At 35.5% G+C, this 18,722-nt stretch overlaps 1 protein-coding gene across 3 annotated transcripts in view; it reads left to right on the top strand.

Annotated features, from left to right (window-relative positions):
* Nucleotides 1-18,722, top strand: part of CEP192 (centrosomal protein 192) — a 66,038-nt gene that overhangs the window by 39,663 nt on the left and 7,653 nt on the right. For all 3 annotated transcript variants that reach the window (XM_081326024.1, XM_081326026.1, XM_081326025.1), the window contains exons 29-42: nucleotides 186-301; nucleotides 385-561; nucleotides 2,069-2,159; nucleotides 2,791-2,955; nucleotides 4,158-4,418; nucleotides 4,596-4,699; nucleotides 5,960-6,069; nucleotides 7,323-7,464; nucleotides 8,339-8,508; nucleotides 8,794-8,917; nucleotides 11,137-11,242; nucleotides 12,444-12,645; nucleotides 13,590-13,669; nucleotides 14,870-14,965. In XM_081326024.1, the coding sequence (XP_081182150.1) occupies nucleotides 186-301; nucleotides 385-561; nucleotides 2,069-2,159; nucleotides 2,791-2,955; nucleotides 4,158-4,418; nucleotides 4,596-4,699; nucleotides 5,960-6,069; nucleotides 7,323-7,464; nucleotides 8,339-8,508; nucleotides 8,794-8,917; nucleotides 11,137-11,242; nucleotides 12,444-12,645; nucleotides 13,590-13,669; nucleotides 14,870-14,965 (1,944 nt within the window). The remainder of the gene's footprint in view (nucleotides 1-185; nucleotides 302-384; nucleotides 562-2,068; nucleotides 2,160-2,790; nucleotides 2,956-4,157; nucleotides 4,419-4,595; nucleotides 4,700-5,959; nucleotides 6,070-7,322; nucleotides 7,465-8,338; nucleotides 8,509-8,793; nucleotides 8,918-11,136; nucleotides 11,243-12,443; nucleotides 12,646-13,589; nucleotides 13,670-14,869; nucleotides 14,966-18,722) is intronic.

The following is an 18,722-nucleotide window of genomic DNA, read 5'->3' as shown; positions in this document are numbered from 1 at the left end:
TAAGAACTAATGCAAAAAAAAATAGAGCAAATGAAAAGAGGAGAAATAAAAAGCTAAAAGTACAATAAGAAAAAAAGAAGAAAGTAGAAAAAAGAGAAAGATATAAAAAGATATATTCTTCACCAGTTACAATTATATTTTAATATTTCTCTAAATTCTCTCTAAACAACTCTGCTCTTTTCTAGTCAGTTGAACCAGATAATTGTATATCTATCAATCCTGAGGATCTAATTCTTATACCTGGAGAAGAACAAGAAATAACTATTGAATTTTCTCCAAAGGACTGTAAAAATTCAGATAGGTAATATCGCATATTTTTTTAAGAATTATATTAAATAACTATTATTTTTCTAGCTCATCTAACAATAATTTTGTTTTTAATAGTGTTGTGAAAATAATGGTATTACCATCTGGGCCAGAATATAAAGTAATAGTGAAAGGTGATGTGTCAATGGAAGAGAACAAACCTTTGGTACAAAAATGTTCCAATTCAGAAGTTCCTCCGATTCTTGCCAACAAGCAACTTTTGATATGGGGAGGAGTACAGATTGGCAGAACAGTGTAAGTGTCAAGAACAATGTAAGCAATGTATACTACTTTATTGCTTTATAAAGCCTGAACCACATTTTAAATAGTTTATTTTATTTTGAGTGATGATAAATGAAACTTTAAAACAAGATTTTTGTAATATATACATGTGTTAGGGGTCTATTTTCCTCTGAGAAAATGCCTTGACATCGCACAGAAAAGGTTGCTACCAAACATAAAACTATCTGTTACTACGTAATTACTATCTGATTCTTACGTGCTGTTAGCATATTTGAATATTGAGAATATTGAAAAAGTCCCATTTGAAGTCTATATTTGGAAACCTAAGTAACTTAATACTTCATGTATTAAAATACAACCCTACACTTAATTAACAGCTAAATTGGTGATTTCTTTGGCTTCCAAGTGATGCAGTCCGTTCTTTCTTTTTCCCTACAAGTTTTATTAATTTTTTAATATTTACATTCAAATATTTGTGAAGCAATACGGTGGTTGGGTAATCAAAAGTAAACAATAGCAAATAACAAGTTATTTGTAAATAGCTCAGGTTGCATCAACAAGGATTCCCTCTCTGATTCCCTTAGTTATAACATAGTCAAATTAATCAAATTAATAGATTTCTAATTGTGACCTAGTCAATTAAAAGAATTTTAAATATATTTTCACTAATAGATATCAATGTCCTGTTTTTAAGTTTTACCTAATTGCAATAAAATAATCTAGAATTGCCTATAATATATAGAAGAAAACTTAATTTTTGGGTAACCCACATTTCCCTATTTCAATAAAGAGTACGGTAATTATCCTGTCTACAAAACTTGCATTATTCATTTCAAAACATTCTTATTTTTTACCAGTAAGGTCTATTTATCATCTCAACAATTCACCAATTATTAGAAAAATATCTTTTGTTATACCTTTCCAAATTCTATAATATACATCAATTCTAATAGCCAACTTTCCTTTAAAAGTTAAATATAAGATGAATTTCTATCTATATCATTACAACCAATAGATTCTATATGTCATCTTCACCGTACATCAATTATTAAAATACTATCTTTTGTTATATCATTCTAAATTCTATAATATAGTTCAGAGTTATATTCTAGAAGCTTAATTTTGTTTTCCCTTAAAGATCTAAAACCTAAATATAAAATCAGATTATATCTTTTAGAGATTCCCCTTAATCCATTAAAAGAAATTTTTTAAGCTCTATCCTTACAAATCCCAAAAAAGAGACAAGTCTAATTTTTGAAATCTGTCTCTCGCCTTCTTTTTGTGCTAATCAGGCTTCCATATGGGTGCCTTTAAATTCTTAAATTCTCAAACTGAGCTATTAAAGCAATACTTCAATGATTACAAAGGGGACACTTTCTTTGCAAAACTGATATTTGGATGGTCTCCCTGGATCCAAATGATGCAGTTCTTTCTTGATAGATTTAATATATTTCTTTAAAAATGCATTTCCTGAGTATAAATAAACTGCCACCAAATGTTAAGTTATTGTAATTTTTAGGCAACAGAAACTAATTCTGCGAAATGATTCTTCATCAACTACTCAGCAGTTAAGATTGTTAATAAGGGGTCAGGATCAAGACTGCTTCCAGGTGAGACAAGAAAATGGTAAATAAAGCTGATTGGAAATGAGGCTATTTTTGTTTGTGATCATAAGGTAACTCTGGAATAATTTTTTTTTCAGACTGAAGCCCTCTTTATAGGATGGTAATTCCTAAGGTTTATTGTCATTGAATTCAGCAGAATTGGTCAAATATGAATACATTACAAAGCTTATATGATTCAAGACTTTAAAATTTTGAAAAAAGATGATGGTTTTATTTAATGTTAAGCAACAATAAAAAGTTTAGTGCTAATTTTGTTAGAGTAAACCAGCATTCCTAAGTAGAGTAATTGCCAGTTCTGAAGTCTGTCTCTTGGGGAAATGTTGTCATTTTCTAACTTACAGTTTTGTGAACAAAGCACCTCTTCAGAAAGTTAATGCATGTTGATTTTTTAACTCTGTTAAACCTGCACATGGAAAATGTTACAAAGTAGAACTGGGTGTGAATGGAAAATATTTGCATCTCTCAAGATTTTCTGAATTGATGCTAATAAGATTATATACTTTTTGTCAGTTTGTCTTAAATTATAGAACTGTACAAATGATTTCAAACTAAAATTATTTATTGAGAACTTAACTCAGGCGAACCTATTATGTTTTTTTTCCTTGTACATTTGTAGTTGAAAGTTGGAGAATATGTGTACAATAACTGCGAAATCAGGATCCGACCAAAGCACGATTATAGTATCTGTCTAACATTTACACCATATCGTTTAACTTGCATGTTTGCAAAGCTGGAAATGAAACAGCTTGGTGTTCTATCTCAGCTAGGAATCAAATTCACTGTAAGTTGTCTTCTCTACTTATAATGTGGTGTTTAATTATTTTTACTACACTGGTTTTCTTCAGTTCTGAAATAAATTTAGAAGATACATATATAAATTTGGGGAAAAGATTACAACATGATCAGAATAAGCTTATACACTATCAGTTTCTCATTCCTAAGAGAATAAAATATCCTTAAACTTCTGATATTCCTTGTCATTATGGACTTTTCAGTGTTCTTTTCAATGTTTACATTTACTATTATCTCTGAAATTTTCAAATTTATTTTTAACATAATCTACTTTGTCTGGATTCAACCTCTGTCCATGTTGCACTATTGTAATACATTGTGGCTGCTGTTCCCTGACAGAGAGAGGAAGAATGTGTGTTTGTTCTGATTAATTTGGGGGAATGAGAACTCAGGAAATTATAATCTCCATCTGTGCTAAAATATGTATTACTTCATATTACAAGACTTGTATCACATAGTGGTAAAACTGTATATTTGTTTGAAAGGCAGGTATAAACTTTCTTAAAAAAAGCAGAAAAAAGTGCAGATAAAATATAGTATGGCTTCAGAGATATAAGAGTTTTAAATGCCACTTCAGGACTTTTTGAAGATATACTTTAAGCAAGATTGACTGATTTGATTATGTTGTTGCTGCCATGGGGGATGGGATGGAGTTTTTTTATGGATTTTTATTATGTGGTGGATTTTTTAAAAACGTTGTAAGCCACCTGGAGTCACTTATGTGTGATATGGGCAGTTATATACATTTTGTTTAATAAATGGAAAATATTCAATTAGTATTACATATTTACTTAATCTGATTTTTAAAATATTGCTGCTGATTAACCATTGTGCTACTTGTGGTCTATATTCAGGGTCATTCATAAGCACGAATCTTGTTCATACAATATGGATTTTCTTATGTTCTGATAACCCCTCCCCAATATATAAAGTATATACAGTATGTAGGAGCAAATAGCGGAGCACACAGAAGAGAAGGCAACCTTTCAGACTTGGTGCCTCTAAGTAGTTTAAACATTTATAGTGTTAATATTCTGATAACTTAATAAGTGGGTGTACCTGAAGATCTTTATGCCCTTTCATAATTAGGATCCTCCTTTTTCTTGAACTAAGCAAATAAAAAAACAATATGAAGAGACTTTTTCAATTAATATCATTCCTGCTTGTGCTTTTTTTCTCTCTGTCTTTCAGATACCATTGTATGGTTATGGAGGAAAAAGCAATGTGAGATTAGAAGATGTTAAAAAACAAGCTAACAAATATATAGTAGGACTACCCAATTTAGCACCTGGTAAAACAAGTCATACAACTTTCTCTATACAAAATACGGGCTGCCGGGCTGCCTATGTAAAAGCATTGTGTTTTAAAAACATTTATGAAAAAAATGTCATGGATCCAGATACAATGAGAATCCTTCCAGACAAGTTCATCCTTAAGGAAGGTTCAAAGCAGGTAAACATTTAAAGCCAGTCGTGTAATTGCTTGGATAAATATGACATTTGTAAATTCTTACGCATTTCAAAATATCAATTATAATTTTGTTTTATAACCATACATATTTTTAATCAAATACACTAGCACTTACAGAAATCATGTGAACTTTAATAAAATAATAACTGTCTCTCTCAGAAAATTACAATTACATATATTCCATCTGAAGAAATCAAGAATTCATCTGTGTTGTCTACAATTTGCTTGTTTTATGGTGATGAAATTTTGAGACAATATTGCAGGTAAGATCTGTTTTTCTGAAAGCCAAACTAGCTTTAAAAACTCATAGCTATTGTCTTAAGAATCAATTCTTTTCACAGTCTAAGATAATTGGTTCAAAGGAAAGAACTAAATTCAAATATCAGGAAATTCCATATACTGGAATAATTTGCATTTATACAGTTTTTAATGTATATTATATAAGGTTTTTGTCTGTTGTTGAATTTTATCAGTTCAATTTATTAAACCTATAATTCCTTGTTTAAAATGTACTAGATTCAGAGGACTTTTAATATTGCCTTTCAGTTAGCTTCATTTTTTTTCTTTATGGTACTAAAAATCCTAATCAAATGCCAATAGTACAATTTCAATTGCAATATTCACATCAAAGGGCAATTTAACAAGGACCAGGTAGATTTATAAATTATTAATTAATGTAGGAGTTATCTTGAACAGTGCCGGTTAATTGTTAAATTGTTAAACAATGAATCACAGCAACCTAAATATATTCTCCCATGTGTTTACAGTTTTAATCTGAAACTTGTCTGGAAACTGTTTTATACTGCAGATGACTCCAGTGGAAAACCTCTAGACTAACGTGATTCCAGTTGGCTGTGTCCCACCTGCATTTTTCAGAACTGTATTTGATAATCTGAAAAATTACTGATTTTTTTTATGGCTCATGCATATTGGAGGCCTGCCATATCATAATTTACAAAAATGTATTCTAAATGACAAGTTATTATTATGATTTCTTTAACAGACAAAAAGAATGTAAATTTTGGTTGCAGAAATATTGAACATCATGTTCATGGATTTTTGTTAATTTTAGTCTCTAAAAGCTTTACTTCCTTAGTTCCATCATCATGCAGAGGGCTCAGAATAGATTAATCTCTTTAGGAACCAATACAAAGTAAGATTATTGCTCAGAATTCTTTGTAGATGGATGAAGGAACAAATGGAGTGTTGTTTTATTCCATGGAAGGCATCTAAAGCAAATAATTGCCAGTAAGATTCTTAGGTTAACCATGGATGCTTAAAATATTATATAATGTCTTTTTCCTTATAGAATCAAAATTATATTGACTTTAAAGTTCATCCATTGTTATATTGTTTATATATATAACAAGGAGTAGCTCAGCAGTAGCTTGTTGGTATTCTTGGATATGCTACTTTTAAACTGGTACAACTGGAACCTCTATTTTTATGGAGTATTTCTCTTTTATCAACAACTTCATGAAACTAATGGTATGTTTAAAATCATATTAAAATTTTCTACTTAGAACGATACAGCATAAACCTGAACAATTGCAAAAAATACTTTCTCCTGATAATCCGGTAGTAAATATTAAATTTGATGAAGAATTTCCTGGAGAAGAACTGGTAGAAGAAGGTATTCTGAAATTCGATATAATTTATATTATATGTATATACTTAAAATGTATATTGCTTTCTTTGCATTCCTCTCTTACTTTCTAAATACCATTGTATTATAAAACCAATGCAGATGCAGAGGTCATTTTCTACTAACATTGATTCTACTTCTGCTTTCTCCAGGGTGATTATATCCTTCTTGCTCTCTCTGTCATGATTCTGTAGATATAGCTATGATTCCCATTCATTGGGCTTTTGACACACACTGTATATCCTTGGTATTTGATTGAATGAATTGTCAATCAGATATTTTAGTAAGACTTTGCTTTGAAAGTCTTAATAGTTGTCTTTTTTTCCTTCTACTTCTGAAATTAATTTCTGACCTAAGCCAAAAGATTTTTCTTAAATTATAGTTCCAAGGTAACACTGAGTAGCTTATTAATATTTTTGCTTTTGGTTTGTATTAGTATTTTTATTTGCTGTGCAAATAAAAAATTAAGTTCAGAACTAAACATATTTTGCCCCAACAATAACCCTTTTGTGAGGTAGGTTGGGCCGAAGGAGACTGGCGAGACCAAAGCCACTTTCGGCCCTTCGAGGCAGGCCAGGTCAAGAAACAGATATGAAATGGATACCAGGAATGCTGCTTTATTGTCATAATAATAATAAAGGAACCAAATTTGAAAGCATGATTATTTTTCTTCTTGATCCATCTTGTACTAAGATGGTATTATTTTGAGTTTTGTCTCTCACACTTGCTTCATCTTAGGACTGTGTAGTTGGTTCTCCAAATCCTCCAGTGGTTCCTTTCTTCCTTCTCTGTGATTAGCTCTTTATTCCTTTATTGTCACTCACTGAGATTCTGTGACTGAAGCCAAACCTGGATCTTCTGGTTGCTCCAGTGCTTTAACCCAACATACCACATTGCTGTTCACTTACCATGTACAATAGAGCGAGTTATTTTAATATATTTAATGGCACTAGCTGGTTTTTCCATTTTCATTACTTGGACAAAATTTTAAGAAAAATCTGTTAGATGATCCAATCCCTCTCCAAAAAATCCAGAGCAAATAGAAGATTCCTGTAATCCTGAATGTGGAATCCATCTGTTATTGTTTTCGTTATCATTGAATCTGTTTGAAATTATTTGGGAACACATTTCACATATGGTGAAACTTTAAAGATTAATGAGATGCAAAACTATATTTAATATTGGAACAGTGGAGCTTTTCTTTCATTAATTCAATTTGCCTAACTAATTTTTTTTCCTAGTATATGACCTTCCACAACAGCTAAATGATCTCCAGTATTTTTTGACAAACATGCGAAAGATTACACTCTCTGTTATTAATGATTCTGCTAGCACCGTATCTGATACTAGGCCATCTTCAGTACATCAAACGGCATTGGAGAGGTAATGGCTTATTTACTGTTTTTTTTAAAAAAAAATGCTTTAAATTGCTAATGAAATAAAATTTAAACCTTTAAACAGATAATAAGCAGTTCCTTATTAAATAAGTGAAATACAGATTAAGTAAAAAAAGTTAGATCTTAGTGGCCAATTAACATGCACCAGTAAATTTTAACACTATGTATCTGAATAAAATATTTCTTTAACATGTATTCCTGATATCTTTTCTCTTCCATTTAGTTTAGAACAAAATTATAAAATTTTAAAAATGTAGCCCAAGAATAAGAGTAAAATTACTCTCATATAACACCATATGATGGATATGGTCCTAAAGTCCCTTTCTTTCTCAGGGATTCCAGGGAAAGAACGGTTTATAGTTTTGAACTGCTCTGAAAAACTTTACCTAGGAGCTGGAAAATGTAGATATTTCTTGGTTTCTCCTTTGGAAAATGTGTGAAGTTGAGCAATTTGAAGGGAGGGAAAAAGGAAGCATATGGAGTTTCAAGGAAGGGGAGGACATTTTTTTGTCTTTGATATTTATGTGGCTGTCTCTTAAGCAAATAACTCTGGGAGGCTCACTATACACAATGTTAAAAAAAGAAAAATCTAAATAAAACAGACACAATAAATACACATAGAAAAGCCAAGGCACTTTACCCTTTAGCCTCCATTACAAGCTCATTGATATTGGGCTGGCTTTGTTACACTGAGCCCTAAATGTTTTGCAGATACTCCTCGGTTTATGACCCTAGTGGAGCCTGCCCAAGACCATCGTATGTCATAATAGTAATAACATTTGGTGACTGTCTTTCAGTTATACTTTTCACTCTTTATTCTCTTAATAGCTAGTGATTAACTAGTTTTTAACTATTTAAAGACCTGCTATTCCTGAGAAATCTGCTATGACTCTGGATGTACTACCCGTTAAAGGGCCTCATGGCTGTGCCCTATCTTCAAAAAATGATGGCCTAAATGAAAATATCCTTTTTTCTCATGAAACTTGGACTCTTCAACCAGAATTCCTAATTCTCACAGCCCCTTTTCAAAGTGAGTAACTTAGCAAGCTTTAGTATGTAATAAAAATATTGTTGCGACCTTTTCCCTGTTGATTTAGTCTTATTTTTATTTGAAAATTATTAATCATACAATATAATGTGACTTTGGAATATGATAATTCTGCGTCTTGAATAATCAGTTACCAATTCAGAAAAAATGGATATCACTATTTTTTGTCAAAATTTACGTTTAAATTAACAGTAAGCATATAAAATGTTTATAATTCAAATATTTGTGGAAAATACCTAAAAATTCATGCAATTCTTATTTCAAAAGGTGGTGCAACAGTTACTAAATATACACAAATAACGAATAACTCAAACCGATCATTGAAATTTGAACTATCTTGGCCTGCTCATTGTCTTACAGTAACTCCTCAACATGGAACTATTGAACCAAGGTAGGTACCTCTGTTGTTTCTAAATATTTAATGAGAACAGACAGATACTGCCATTTGATACTGTATTCACTTACTTGAAAGGGTTATTGAATTTGGAATACAGGTAGTCCTCGAGTTACGAGTGTAATGGAGCCTGACCATTCCACTTGTAACTCATTCCACTTGTAACTCATTCCACTCGTAACTCATTCCACTCGTAACTCGAAAACTCGTAGAGTAAATCTTGTTCCTTTAGCGAGATCACTCTCTTGCTCATTAAAATACACACGGCTTGTTAAGTAAGCATGGGGTATCTCAGGGTGGGGAAGGCCATGGAGGGCCTAGTGCTGGAGCAGGCCCCCAAGACCTCCCCGACCCACTAAGATACCACATGCTTCCCCCTCCCTTCCTGCCACTCCAGACTCACCTGGAAAAGATCTGACTCCTCTCTGCCGTGGTTCCTGCTGCCAACCGGATTTGAGACTGGGGAATGTTTCGGCGCACCCTGTGTGGCCCGATCTGGGCTCCAGAGGACTTTTCCAGACCACTGCATCCAGATGTAAGGCTGGGGAAGGCTTTTGCACCCCCCCCCACGGCCTGATCTGGGCTCCAGAGGCCTTTTCCAGGCTGCTGCGGCCTGGATCTAAGACTGGGGGAGGCTGGGAAAGGCCTCCGGAGCCCGGAAGGGGGCGTGGGGAGCCTCAGAAGGGTTCCCTGGCCACAAATCCAGGCAGTAGATGCCTGGAAAAGGCCTCTGGAGCCTGGATCGGACCACGGAGGGGGGGCACAGAAGCTTCCAAGGGCCCTGATCCAAGCCTCGGAGGGGTTTTCCTAGCTGTTTGCGCCAGGAATGGAGTTTGGGGGGGGGATTTCTGCATGCCTCCAGAGGCTTGGATCAGGCCCTTGGAAGCTCCATTCCAGGCAGCAGCAGTCCTCCGAGGGCTGGATCCAGCCTCCGGAGACATGCAGAAGTCCCCCCCAACCTCTGTTCCTGGCACAAACGGCTAGGATAACTCCTCTGAGGCTTGGATCAGGCCCTTGGAAGCTCCGTTCCAAGCAGCAGCAGCTTGGAGCAGTCCTCTGAGGGCTGCATCCAGCCTCCGGAGGCATGCAGAACTTCCCCCACAACCTCCATTTCTGGCGCAAACGGCTAGGATAACCCCTCCGAGGTTTGGATCAGGCCCTTTTGATTTATCCCAACATGAGAATTATTGATTATCAAACCCCATTAATCTCATCACAGCTTATTGAACTTTATTCCAGTGAATATGGCAATATTATAGGAACAACAATGATAATAGAAAAGATGGTGAGCATATTTTGCAATGCAAAAGTATATTGAGACTATTCTAAATTGTTACATAATACATGCAAGCTTAAATGAAAATCTTCATCAGTATCAATAAGACATAGCATATTCTCTTCATATCAATAATCTTTGATCTACGTTGCCCCTTTATATTTGAAATATTCATTGATTGCCTGAGAAATAGGGTACTGTCTGCAAAACCAGATGGTATATAAGACAAGACAAAGGACATAATTCACATTTTAATTCAGCTAATAAAACGTGGAACCAAACTTTTAGCATTTACAGGTAGTTTTTGCTTAGTGACTACTTTGCTTAGTGACTATTTGAAGTTACAGTGGTGTAAAACAGACAGCTTTATGACAAACCTTGCATTTATTACCATTGCAGCATCCTATGGTCATGTGAACACCATTCAGGCACTTCATAACCAGCAAATGAGCGACTTGAGTGGCACTGCAACATTCACCCTATTTCCCCTCCCACTCCTCCCTTCCTGCCGCCATGGACTCACTTACCTTACAAAAATCTTCTCTGCCACGGTTTCTTTCCCTTTGAAGGAGAGGAGAGTCGGCTTGGAAGTGTTTTTTGCACCGAGAATGGAAGTTTCTGGAGTCTGTGATCTCGCACGAGTGTTTGAAATTGCGCCAAGTCACAGACCTCAGAGACTCATTCTCTATGCAAAAGGTGCCTGTCTCCTGCTCCTGCCCTCAACTCCTTTCTACCTGACTGCAAGCCTGAAGGCTTCAACTGAGGGAGAAGGTGAGGCCCCTCGCACCCGCGTCCAGCCAGTTGGAGCTTGCTGTGCTGGGGAAGAAAGTGACCAGCGGAGTTTGTGATTTTTCTATACAAATCAAAATATTATTATTTTGTACATCAGGTTTTCTCATTTCACTTGAGTTCAGAACTAAACATTGAATTATTTTTCTAGGAGCAATATTTCAATTCATGTGAGTCCAAACCCATCACTTGCAGATAATAAATCAATATTTCCATGGAGTGGCCTTATATATATACATTGTGATGGTGGACATAAAGTAAGTGCTTCAAAAAAGCTTTAAAATAAAGTGTTATTCATGATACCATACCTAGTTTTAATATTTTAAGCGTCCATATTTTCTGAAAGATGTGGGAAAGGACTGCAGAGAAAATTACAATGGAATAACAAATATGAGACCTAGAGCTTCGTACTTGTCAGTGAAAAAAATAAGTACACTTGTCAGCTTGTCGGAGAACAGCGTGAGGCCGCTCTCTTTTTTACACAGAGAGAGAGAGAGAGAGAGAGAGAGAGAGAGAGAGGAAGCGCAAGTGCATCTCTGTCTTTGTCTCTCTCTGCAGATGGCAGAAGATGATGACTGGGAGCCGCAGGAGAAGGCTGAAAGAGCTGCATGCGGTTCCAGAGCCGCGGGTTGCCGACCCGTGACCTAGACACTAGTAATTGACAAAGCGAGCAAGAGCACACAAAACTTTACATCTTTTAATAAAACTTGTTAGTTGGAAAATATACTACCAGAATTCTTCTGATTTGCCATCATAAACTGAGGCTACTCTCTTCTAACAGTGTCTAGTTTTCTAGCAAAGCTTAACTTACCATAGATGAGTGGTCCATCTCCCCAGTAAGAAATCCTTATCATGAAAAATGAAAAATGGAAATGAAGATTTCTTGAAATATTTCCTTTTTAAGTGATCCATTTAAGAAGGTATCCTCCGTTTCTTGAACAAATATTAATGCCTATTACTTTCCACAAAACAATTATGATTTAGTAAAATATAGTTTTTACTGATGTCTGTAGACTTGTTAATAGGGGAAATTATTCAGTAATCTGATACTTTTAATAATTCTTCATTTAAAAAAATAGAACAAAACCACACAATAATTAATATTTTTTTAAAAACAAACATTTTCAATAGCATCTGAATCAAGATATTTTACTATGCTGTCCTGAGAACTTGCAGAAGGCTCTAATCCTTAAGTCTACAAATTATGTTATAAATTCTGCTGTGGGGCAATAAATACTTTTAAAAGATTTAAATTCATGTTTTCTATAAACTGTTGATAGGATTGCTTGTTAGCTGGTTACCTTTATTATTTGCACATTGCAGTTGAATTGTAGTAATTATTTCCCTAATATGTTAGGGTGTATGTGTTAGATGACAGTTCTAAATAGGGATCCATATGTTAACTTGAGACAAATCCTAGAAAAAGCTATGAATTATATATCTTTCTATTATGTATAGCTTGTTAAGGTTGAAATTCTGGAAAATATCACTGAGAAATCATCTGAAAAGAGCTCACTAACTGCTAAAATGGGTGCTCATCAACAACAGTCTGAACTAGCTGTTTCTCACATACAACCATGCCAGAAAAAACAGCTGACCAAACTTGAAGTAAAAAATCGGACTATGTTTTTCCCTGAGACAAAATCTGGTGAACACTCAGGTAAATTCTAACTTAGTATATTGGTATCCTTGTGGCACATGTTTTTAGTGCTAAGAGAGGGAGAGATTCAGACACAGACACTGAATAAAAGAAGAAGAAACTCATTTCTAGTGTCGCAGAATCCTTTCACTATCTTTGCTGCCTCTTTTTTGATCCAGCTTTTCTCAGGAACATTTCCTACATATGGCTAAAGTTTTTGAGGGAGAAGCTAGGTCTGAAAAAGAGACAGCAAAGGCAGCAAAAAGGAGACAGCAGAGGCAGCCAAGTGCTTCTGCTTCAGCCATGGCAGCTAGGTGCAAAAGGTGAAACAATGGTGCAGAGTACTGGGAGAGAAGGCAGCTGGCAAGTTATGTTTGCTGGCGCAGCTGCAGCTTTCCGGGATGTAGCAAGTAGCCCCAGAATCATGAAAGTCTGGGGTTTCTTGTCGTCCCTCAAGACAGGGTGCAAGGTGGCCCAAAAGACAAGAGGTTGGGGGGAGGTAGTTGAAGACAGCCCCTTAGTTTACTGAAGTTCAGGGCTGGGAGGAACCAGACATGGAATGATTTGGCTTGGGATGGGTAGTGACTTAATGACCTACAATTCTCGGTTAACAACAGCAATGCTGAGTGCTGGGATTGCCATTATAAGTCATTATGGTCACGTGACATCTCACTTTATGATTGTACCAACAATGGAAATTCCAATCTCATTGTGATCATAAATCGAGGACTGCTTGCATGAACTGCTGTGCGATTCTTCAGATTCAGCCTTCAGAAAATCCTGGAGTAAGAAGAGATATTTCTATCGTGTTGGTCTTCTGTAGGAAAGTAACAATGCTATAATTATAATTTATTATCACTCCTGACCAAATAAGCAACTTAGAATTTTCAACAAACTGCTTGTTTCTGTGGACTGCTGTGAAATTTGCCATTAGCATTATATTGTTTGGCCATTATATTTTACAGAAAAATATCTAGAGATTGAAAATAATGGAGATGAAAATTTGAAGTGGTTTTTGACTTCTTTTGCACCACCGTATGTCAAGGTTAGTAAAAAAAAATGGTTTTCAAAGATTGGGACAAGAAAACTTTCTAGAAGAAAAAATTCTAGATAAGATCTAGCAAAGAAATAATCTGCTCATTTAAATAATTTGTTTTGTGTTTTTACTGCTCTGTGCAGCCATGAGAATGGCTGCAACTATTTATTAAACCACGATGTACAATAGGTTAACATGCTTTCCATTCTTCAGTTGAAAAACTAGTTAACCAGGACATACGAACTACTGTAATTACAGCTATTGCTAACTTACATATTGCTGATATAAAAGTTTGGATCAAGTCAGAAAGTGAAATCATTTGTAATAAACATTATGCTTCATATTATTACAGAAAACTATTTCATATTTCATTCAATAATATTGATTAATAAGAAAGAGTTTTCTTACGTACAAGAAAAGTTTGTTAAATTATATATATAGAAAATAGGTTATATCATCAAAACAGCAGGTGTGGGTAGAATGTTTTGTAAAGTTCAATAAAAACCTGCTTTTTATTTTAAAAAGCACTTCAGAATTGACTAGGCAGCCCATGATCCACTGTGTTATTGTTGCAGACATATTTTCTTAACTGATAAACAGAATGACCATGGGTGGACAAAAAAGCAATGGGAATAGGAGTGAGTTCTGACTTTTAGACAGCTTCCCCCTTGATTTTGCTTGTGGGAAGCTGACAGGGAGTGTCGGAAATCACATTACAGGACTGCAGTGGCATAGTGCTACTGCACAGCTACAACTTTGCCAACACTGTCCTTGAGATTTCATTCCTGTGGGAATAGTGGCTCCTGGATTTTGGATGTATTCTTTAACGTTGAAAGTTATTAATAGACAAACATATTGTAGTGTATAGATTCAATGCTTTTGAAAATGTGCTAATTAAAGACAGTGTATATTGGGGTTCAGAACCATCAGCCTTAGTTTGTTCACATACGTTGTTATATGAAATTCATCTGTTGAATCTACAGATGATAGATAAATGTACTTTTAGTGAAAACTTGAAATAATTTGAAATGTTTCATAATAACAGTATTGTTAAACAAGAAAAACAATTTTCACATAATGGTTACACCATGAAATTAATATATTACTGAAAGTCATCATCTCTAGTCAATCAAAAGTAATGTAATTAAATATGATTTAAACACTGCTTTATATAACTAATAGTTTTGATTAATAATTGTTTAATTTTAGGGAGTTGATGAAAGTGGAGATGTTTACAGAGCTACATATGCTGCTTTCCAATGTTCCTGTCTTTCAGGTGCTCTTGAAAGTTATGGAAAAGAAAAAGTAAGTCACTAGTTGATTACGTTCAAGTTAATTCATTGCATTTTTACTTTAAAGGAAGACAGGATATCCCAAACTCTTAGATGATAATTGATAAAACTGTTCCTCAGTAAAGACAGATTGTCGTGGAAACTTCTATTTGAAAATAAATTAAGAATATCCGTAGGACTTTATTATTTAGTCTTAAATATATGAAAGCAGGGTGTGGTGGCTCAACAGTTAAAAACCCTGAACTTGTCAGCCCAGGTTCAAGACCCAAGTGCCATCTGAAGAGGTGAGCTCCTGTTACTTTCCCGGCTCCTGTCCACCTAGCAGTTTGAAAGCATACAAATGCGAGTAGATAAATAGGTACCACTTCAGTGGGAAGGTAAGAGTTCTCTGTTCCTTGGCATACAGTCATGCTGGCCATATGACCACGGAAATGTCTTTGGACAATGCTGGCTTCCTTGGCTAAGAAACGGAGATGAGCACCACCCCCCAGAGTCATAAACAACTGGACAGGGGAGACTTACCTTTATACGAAAGTGTTGTTTTTTCCAGTACATTGCACAAAATGAATGCTTCACATTTCCAATTATTCTGAAGTAGTTGCTGTTCCATTATCTTTGTCCCTTATGCATTCAGGAAATATAGTTTTCTTCCCTTTTTCCTTCACATGTTACTAGGGGTTATAGAGAGCCAGGTCTTCAAGGGCAAAATGTGATTAGCTACAAACAGGAACACCTTAAACCAACTATGTCTGTAAATTGACATGACTAAGCTCTGCAGCTGATGTGCAAACCCTGGAAAAGATGTGCTTAATTTAAGATGTTTCCAGTAGATGCTCTCTGGGTGCTCTGAATCACACTTTGCCCTTTGAATGTCTATATAACCCTACTTTGTATCCAAGCAGCCTTTTTAGGCTCATCTGCCATCCATTTTAGCAAGATTAATTTAAAGTTTGTTATATTTACCATATGTTGTGGCAATTCTGGCAGTTGAGCAGAAAAAAATGGTGAAATGCATGTCTAAGATACAAGAATTTTTGTTGGTTTATTTTCAAAAGTTTATCAAAAGTTCATTTTCATAATATTGTTTACAGATGATAGTGATATTCTAAAGTCCTTGGTCCATCACAAAAAATATGTTCCTTTTTCTCTGTGGCATATTTTCCTTTTCTTGATTCAAACAGTGAAGAGTGTTTTCTACACAAATTTATAAGGAAGTCGAATGGGTCAGAGGCATAAGATAAGGCAATAGGACAGCTCCTTCTGGGAGATTACGCTGTTACCAGCTCTTGCCCACAATTAGTTTCCTCTAGCCCTTTCCCCACCATCCCACACTTACCATTTCTCTGTAATGTATTTTTTATTTTCATATGACCACTAGGTGATAGTAAAGAACAACAGATACAGCTTTTATACTCCCAAATGAGGGTGGTGGTGGAAATTCCTAAACAAAGTTTAGGAATATATATATTAAAATATATATTTTAATATATATTTCTGCAGAGTGGATAGAAAGGCTTGTTAGGTTTCTAGGTGAAGGAAAGTTTTACCATAAATCACTTAATAGAGCTGGAAGGGACCTTGGAGGTCTTCTAGTCCAGCTCAAGCAGGAGTCCCTATATCATGTCAGACAAGTGGCTGTCCAGTCTCTTCTTAAAAATCTCGAGTGATGAAGCACCCATTAACGTCTGAAGGCAAGCTGTTCCACTGGTTAATTGTCCTCACTGTTAAGAAATTTCTCCTTAATTCTAGGTTGCTTCTCCTCATGATTAGTTTCCATCCATTGTTTCTTGTCTTGCCTGCTGGTGCTTTGGAAAATGAATTGATCCTCTCCTCCTTGTGGCAGCCTCTCAAATACTGGAATACTGCTATCATGTCCCCACTAATCCTTCTTTTCTTTAGACTGGCCATTCCCAAATCCTGCAACCGTTCTTCATATGTTTTAGTGTCCAGGCCTTTAATCATCTTAGTTGCCCTTCTTTGCACTTTTTCCAGAGTCTCAACATCTTTTTTGCAATGCGGTGACCAAAACTGGATGCAGTATTCTAGATGTGGCCTTACTAAGGCTTTGTAAAGCAGTACTAATACTTCACGTGATTTTGCTTCTACACTCCTGTTTATACAACCAAAGATTGTATTAGTATTTTTGGCTGCTGCTGCACACTGCTAACTCATATTTAAGTGATCGTCCACTAGGACTCCAAGGTCCCTCTCACAGTTACTGTTTTTGAGCCAGGTTTCGCCTAATCTGTACTTGTACCTTTGATTTTTCCTGTCAAGGTATAAAACCTTGGGTTTTCTCCACATTAAATATCATTTTGTTAAATAGGCCCCATTGTTCAAGTCTGTCAAGATCTTTTTGTATTCTGAGCTTGTCTTCTGGGGTTTGGGCTATTCCTGCCAGCTTGGTGTCATCTGCAAACTTGATGAGATCCCCTTCTATTCCCTCATCTAAGTCATTTATGAAGATACTGAAGAGTACTGGGGCCAAGACAGAACCTTGTGGTATCCCACTGCTTATTTCCCTCCTTGTAAATGTAGTACCATTAAGGACTACTCGTATAGTACAGTTTGTCAGCCAGTTACAAATCCATCTGGTGGTGGTGATGTCAGTCCCATGTTTTTCTAGCTTACCAAGAAGTAGGTTGTGGTCTACTTTGTCAAATGCCCTGCTGAAGTCTAAGTATACTATGTCCACAGCATTTCACTAGTTTACTAATTTACTCATTTTGTCAAAGAATGAAACAAGATTGATTTGGCATGATGTTTTTAACATACAAACTCACATTATGATCATGGAACACTATCAGCCCTCTGCTATTTTGTGAATACAGTCTAGCTCACATATTCTCCCTTGAGTCAGTGTGGGATTAGTAATGAATATGTTCTTCTGGCTTAGAGGCAGCCCAGGTTGAAATCCATCCTCAGCCACAAAAATGTACTGAGGAATTCATTGTCTCTCAGCCCAAACTACCTTATAGGATTGTTGTCAGGAAAGGCAAGATAAACTTATCATTAAATTATTTTTGCTTCAGTGTTAGCTATGTGATCCAGGCATTATGTATTTGTTAAATGTATATGCCTCCTGACTCCCAAGTGCATGTTTTATAGCTTAGCATGTTGCAGCTATATTGCAAACTGCTTAAAACAAATTAGTCTGGAGTATCAGCAGAGCAGAGGAATTCTTCTAGTAAGGACTGTGTTCTCCTTCATACCGTATATGAGGCTTCTACTAAAGGCTGTATTTAGTAATGCGTGATGGAAAAGAGAATAGCAATATCATACTAAAGACCAGAATATTTTTCTGCAAATATTATTGACACATGTCACTACTACTGTGCAAGCTATATTGGCTGCCTGTTGGCTTCCACATGGAGTCAAAATGCTGGTGGTTACCTTTAAACCCCTTTTATGGCATAAGACCTGGTTACTGAAGTTTCTGCTTACCCAGTGTGTTTGGGCCCAGTTGATGAACTCCAGATCCTTTCATTAAATGTTGTCACTTTATGAGACCTATAAAGTGTATCTTCTCTGCTCCCACCCTCTGCTATAACATCCCCCCCCCCCAGCATGTTGTCTCCTGGGATTACAAAAAGCCTTTAAAACCTGGCTTGGTCTCGGGCTTGGGGTTAATGTGTTGTTAGGGGGTGTGCAGACGTGGTTGGTTTTAATGGTGCTTTTAGTCCAGGCTCTTGTTTCGTTTTATGTTTTTAATTATTTTAGTTATTAATTATATTTTCTAAGCCACCCATAGTCCATTGGGTGGACTTATT

This window comes from Vipera berus, assembly GCF_964194415.1.
Source record: "Vipera berus genome assembly, chromosome: 3".
NCBI lineage: Eukaryota > Metazoa > Chordata > Lepidosauria > Squamata > Viperidae > Vipera > Vipera berus.
The sequence above is the reverse complement of the archived record's forward strand: the minus strand, read 5'-3'. Positions and strand labels throughout refer to the sequence as shown.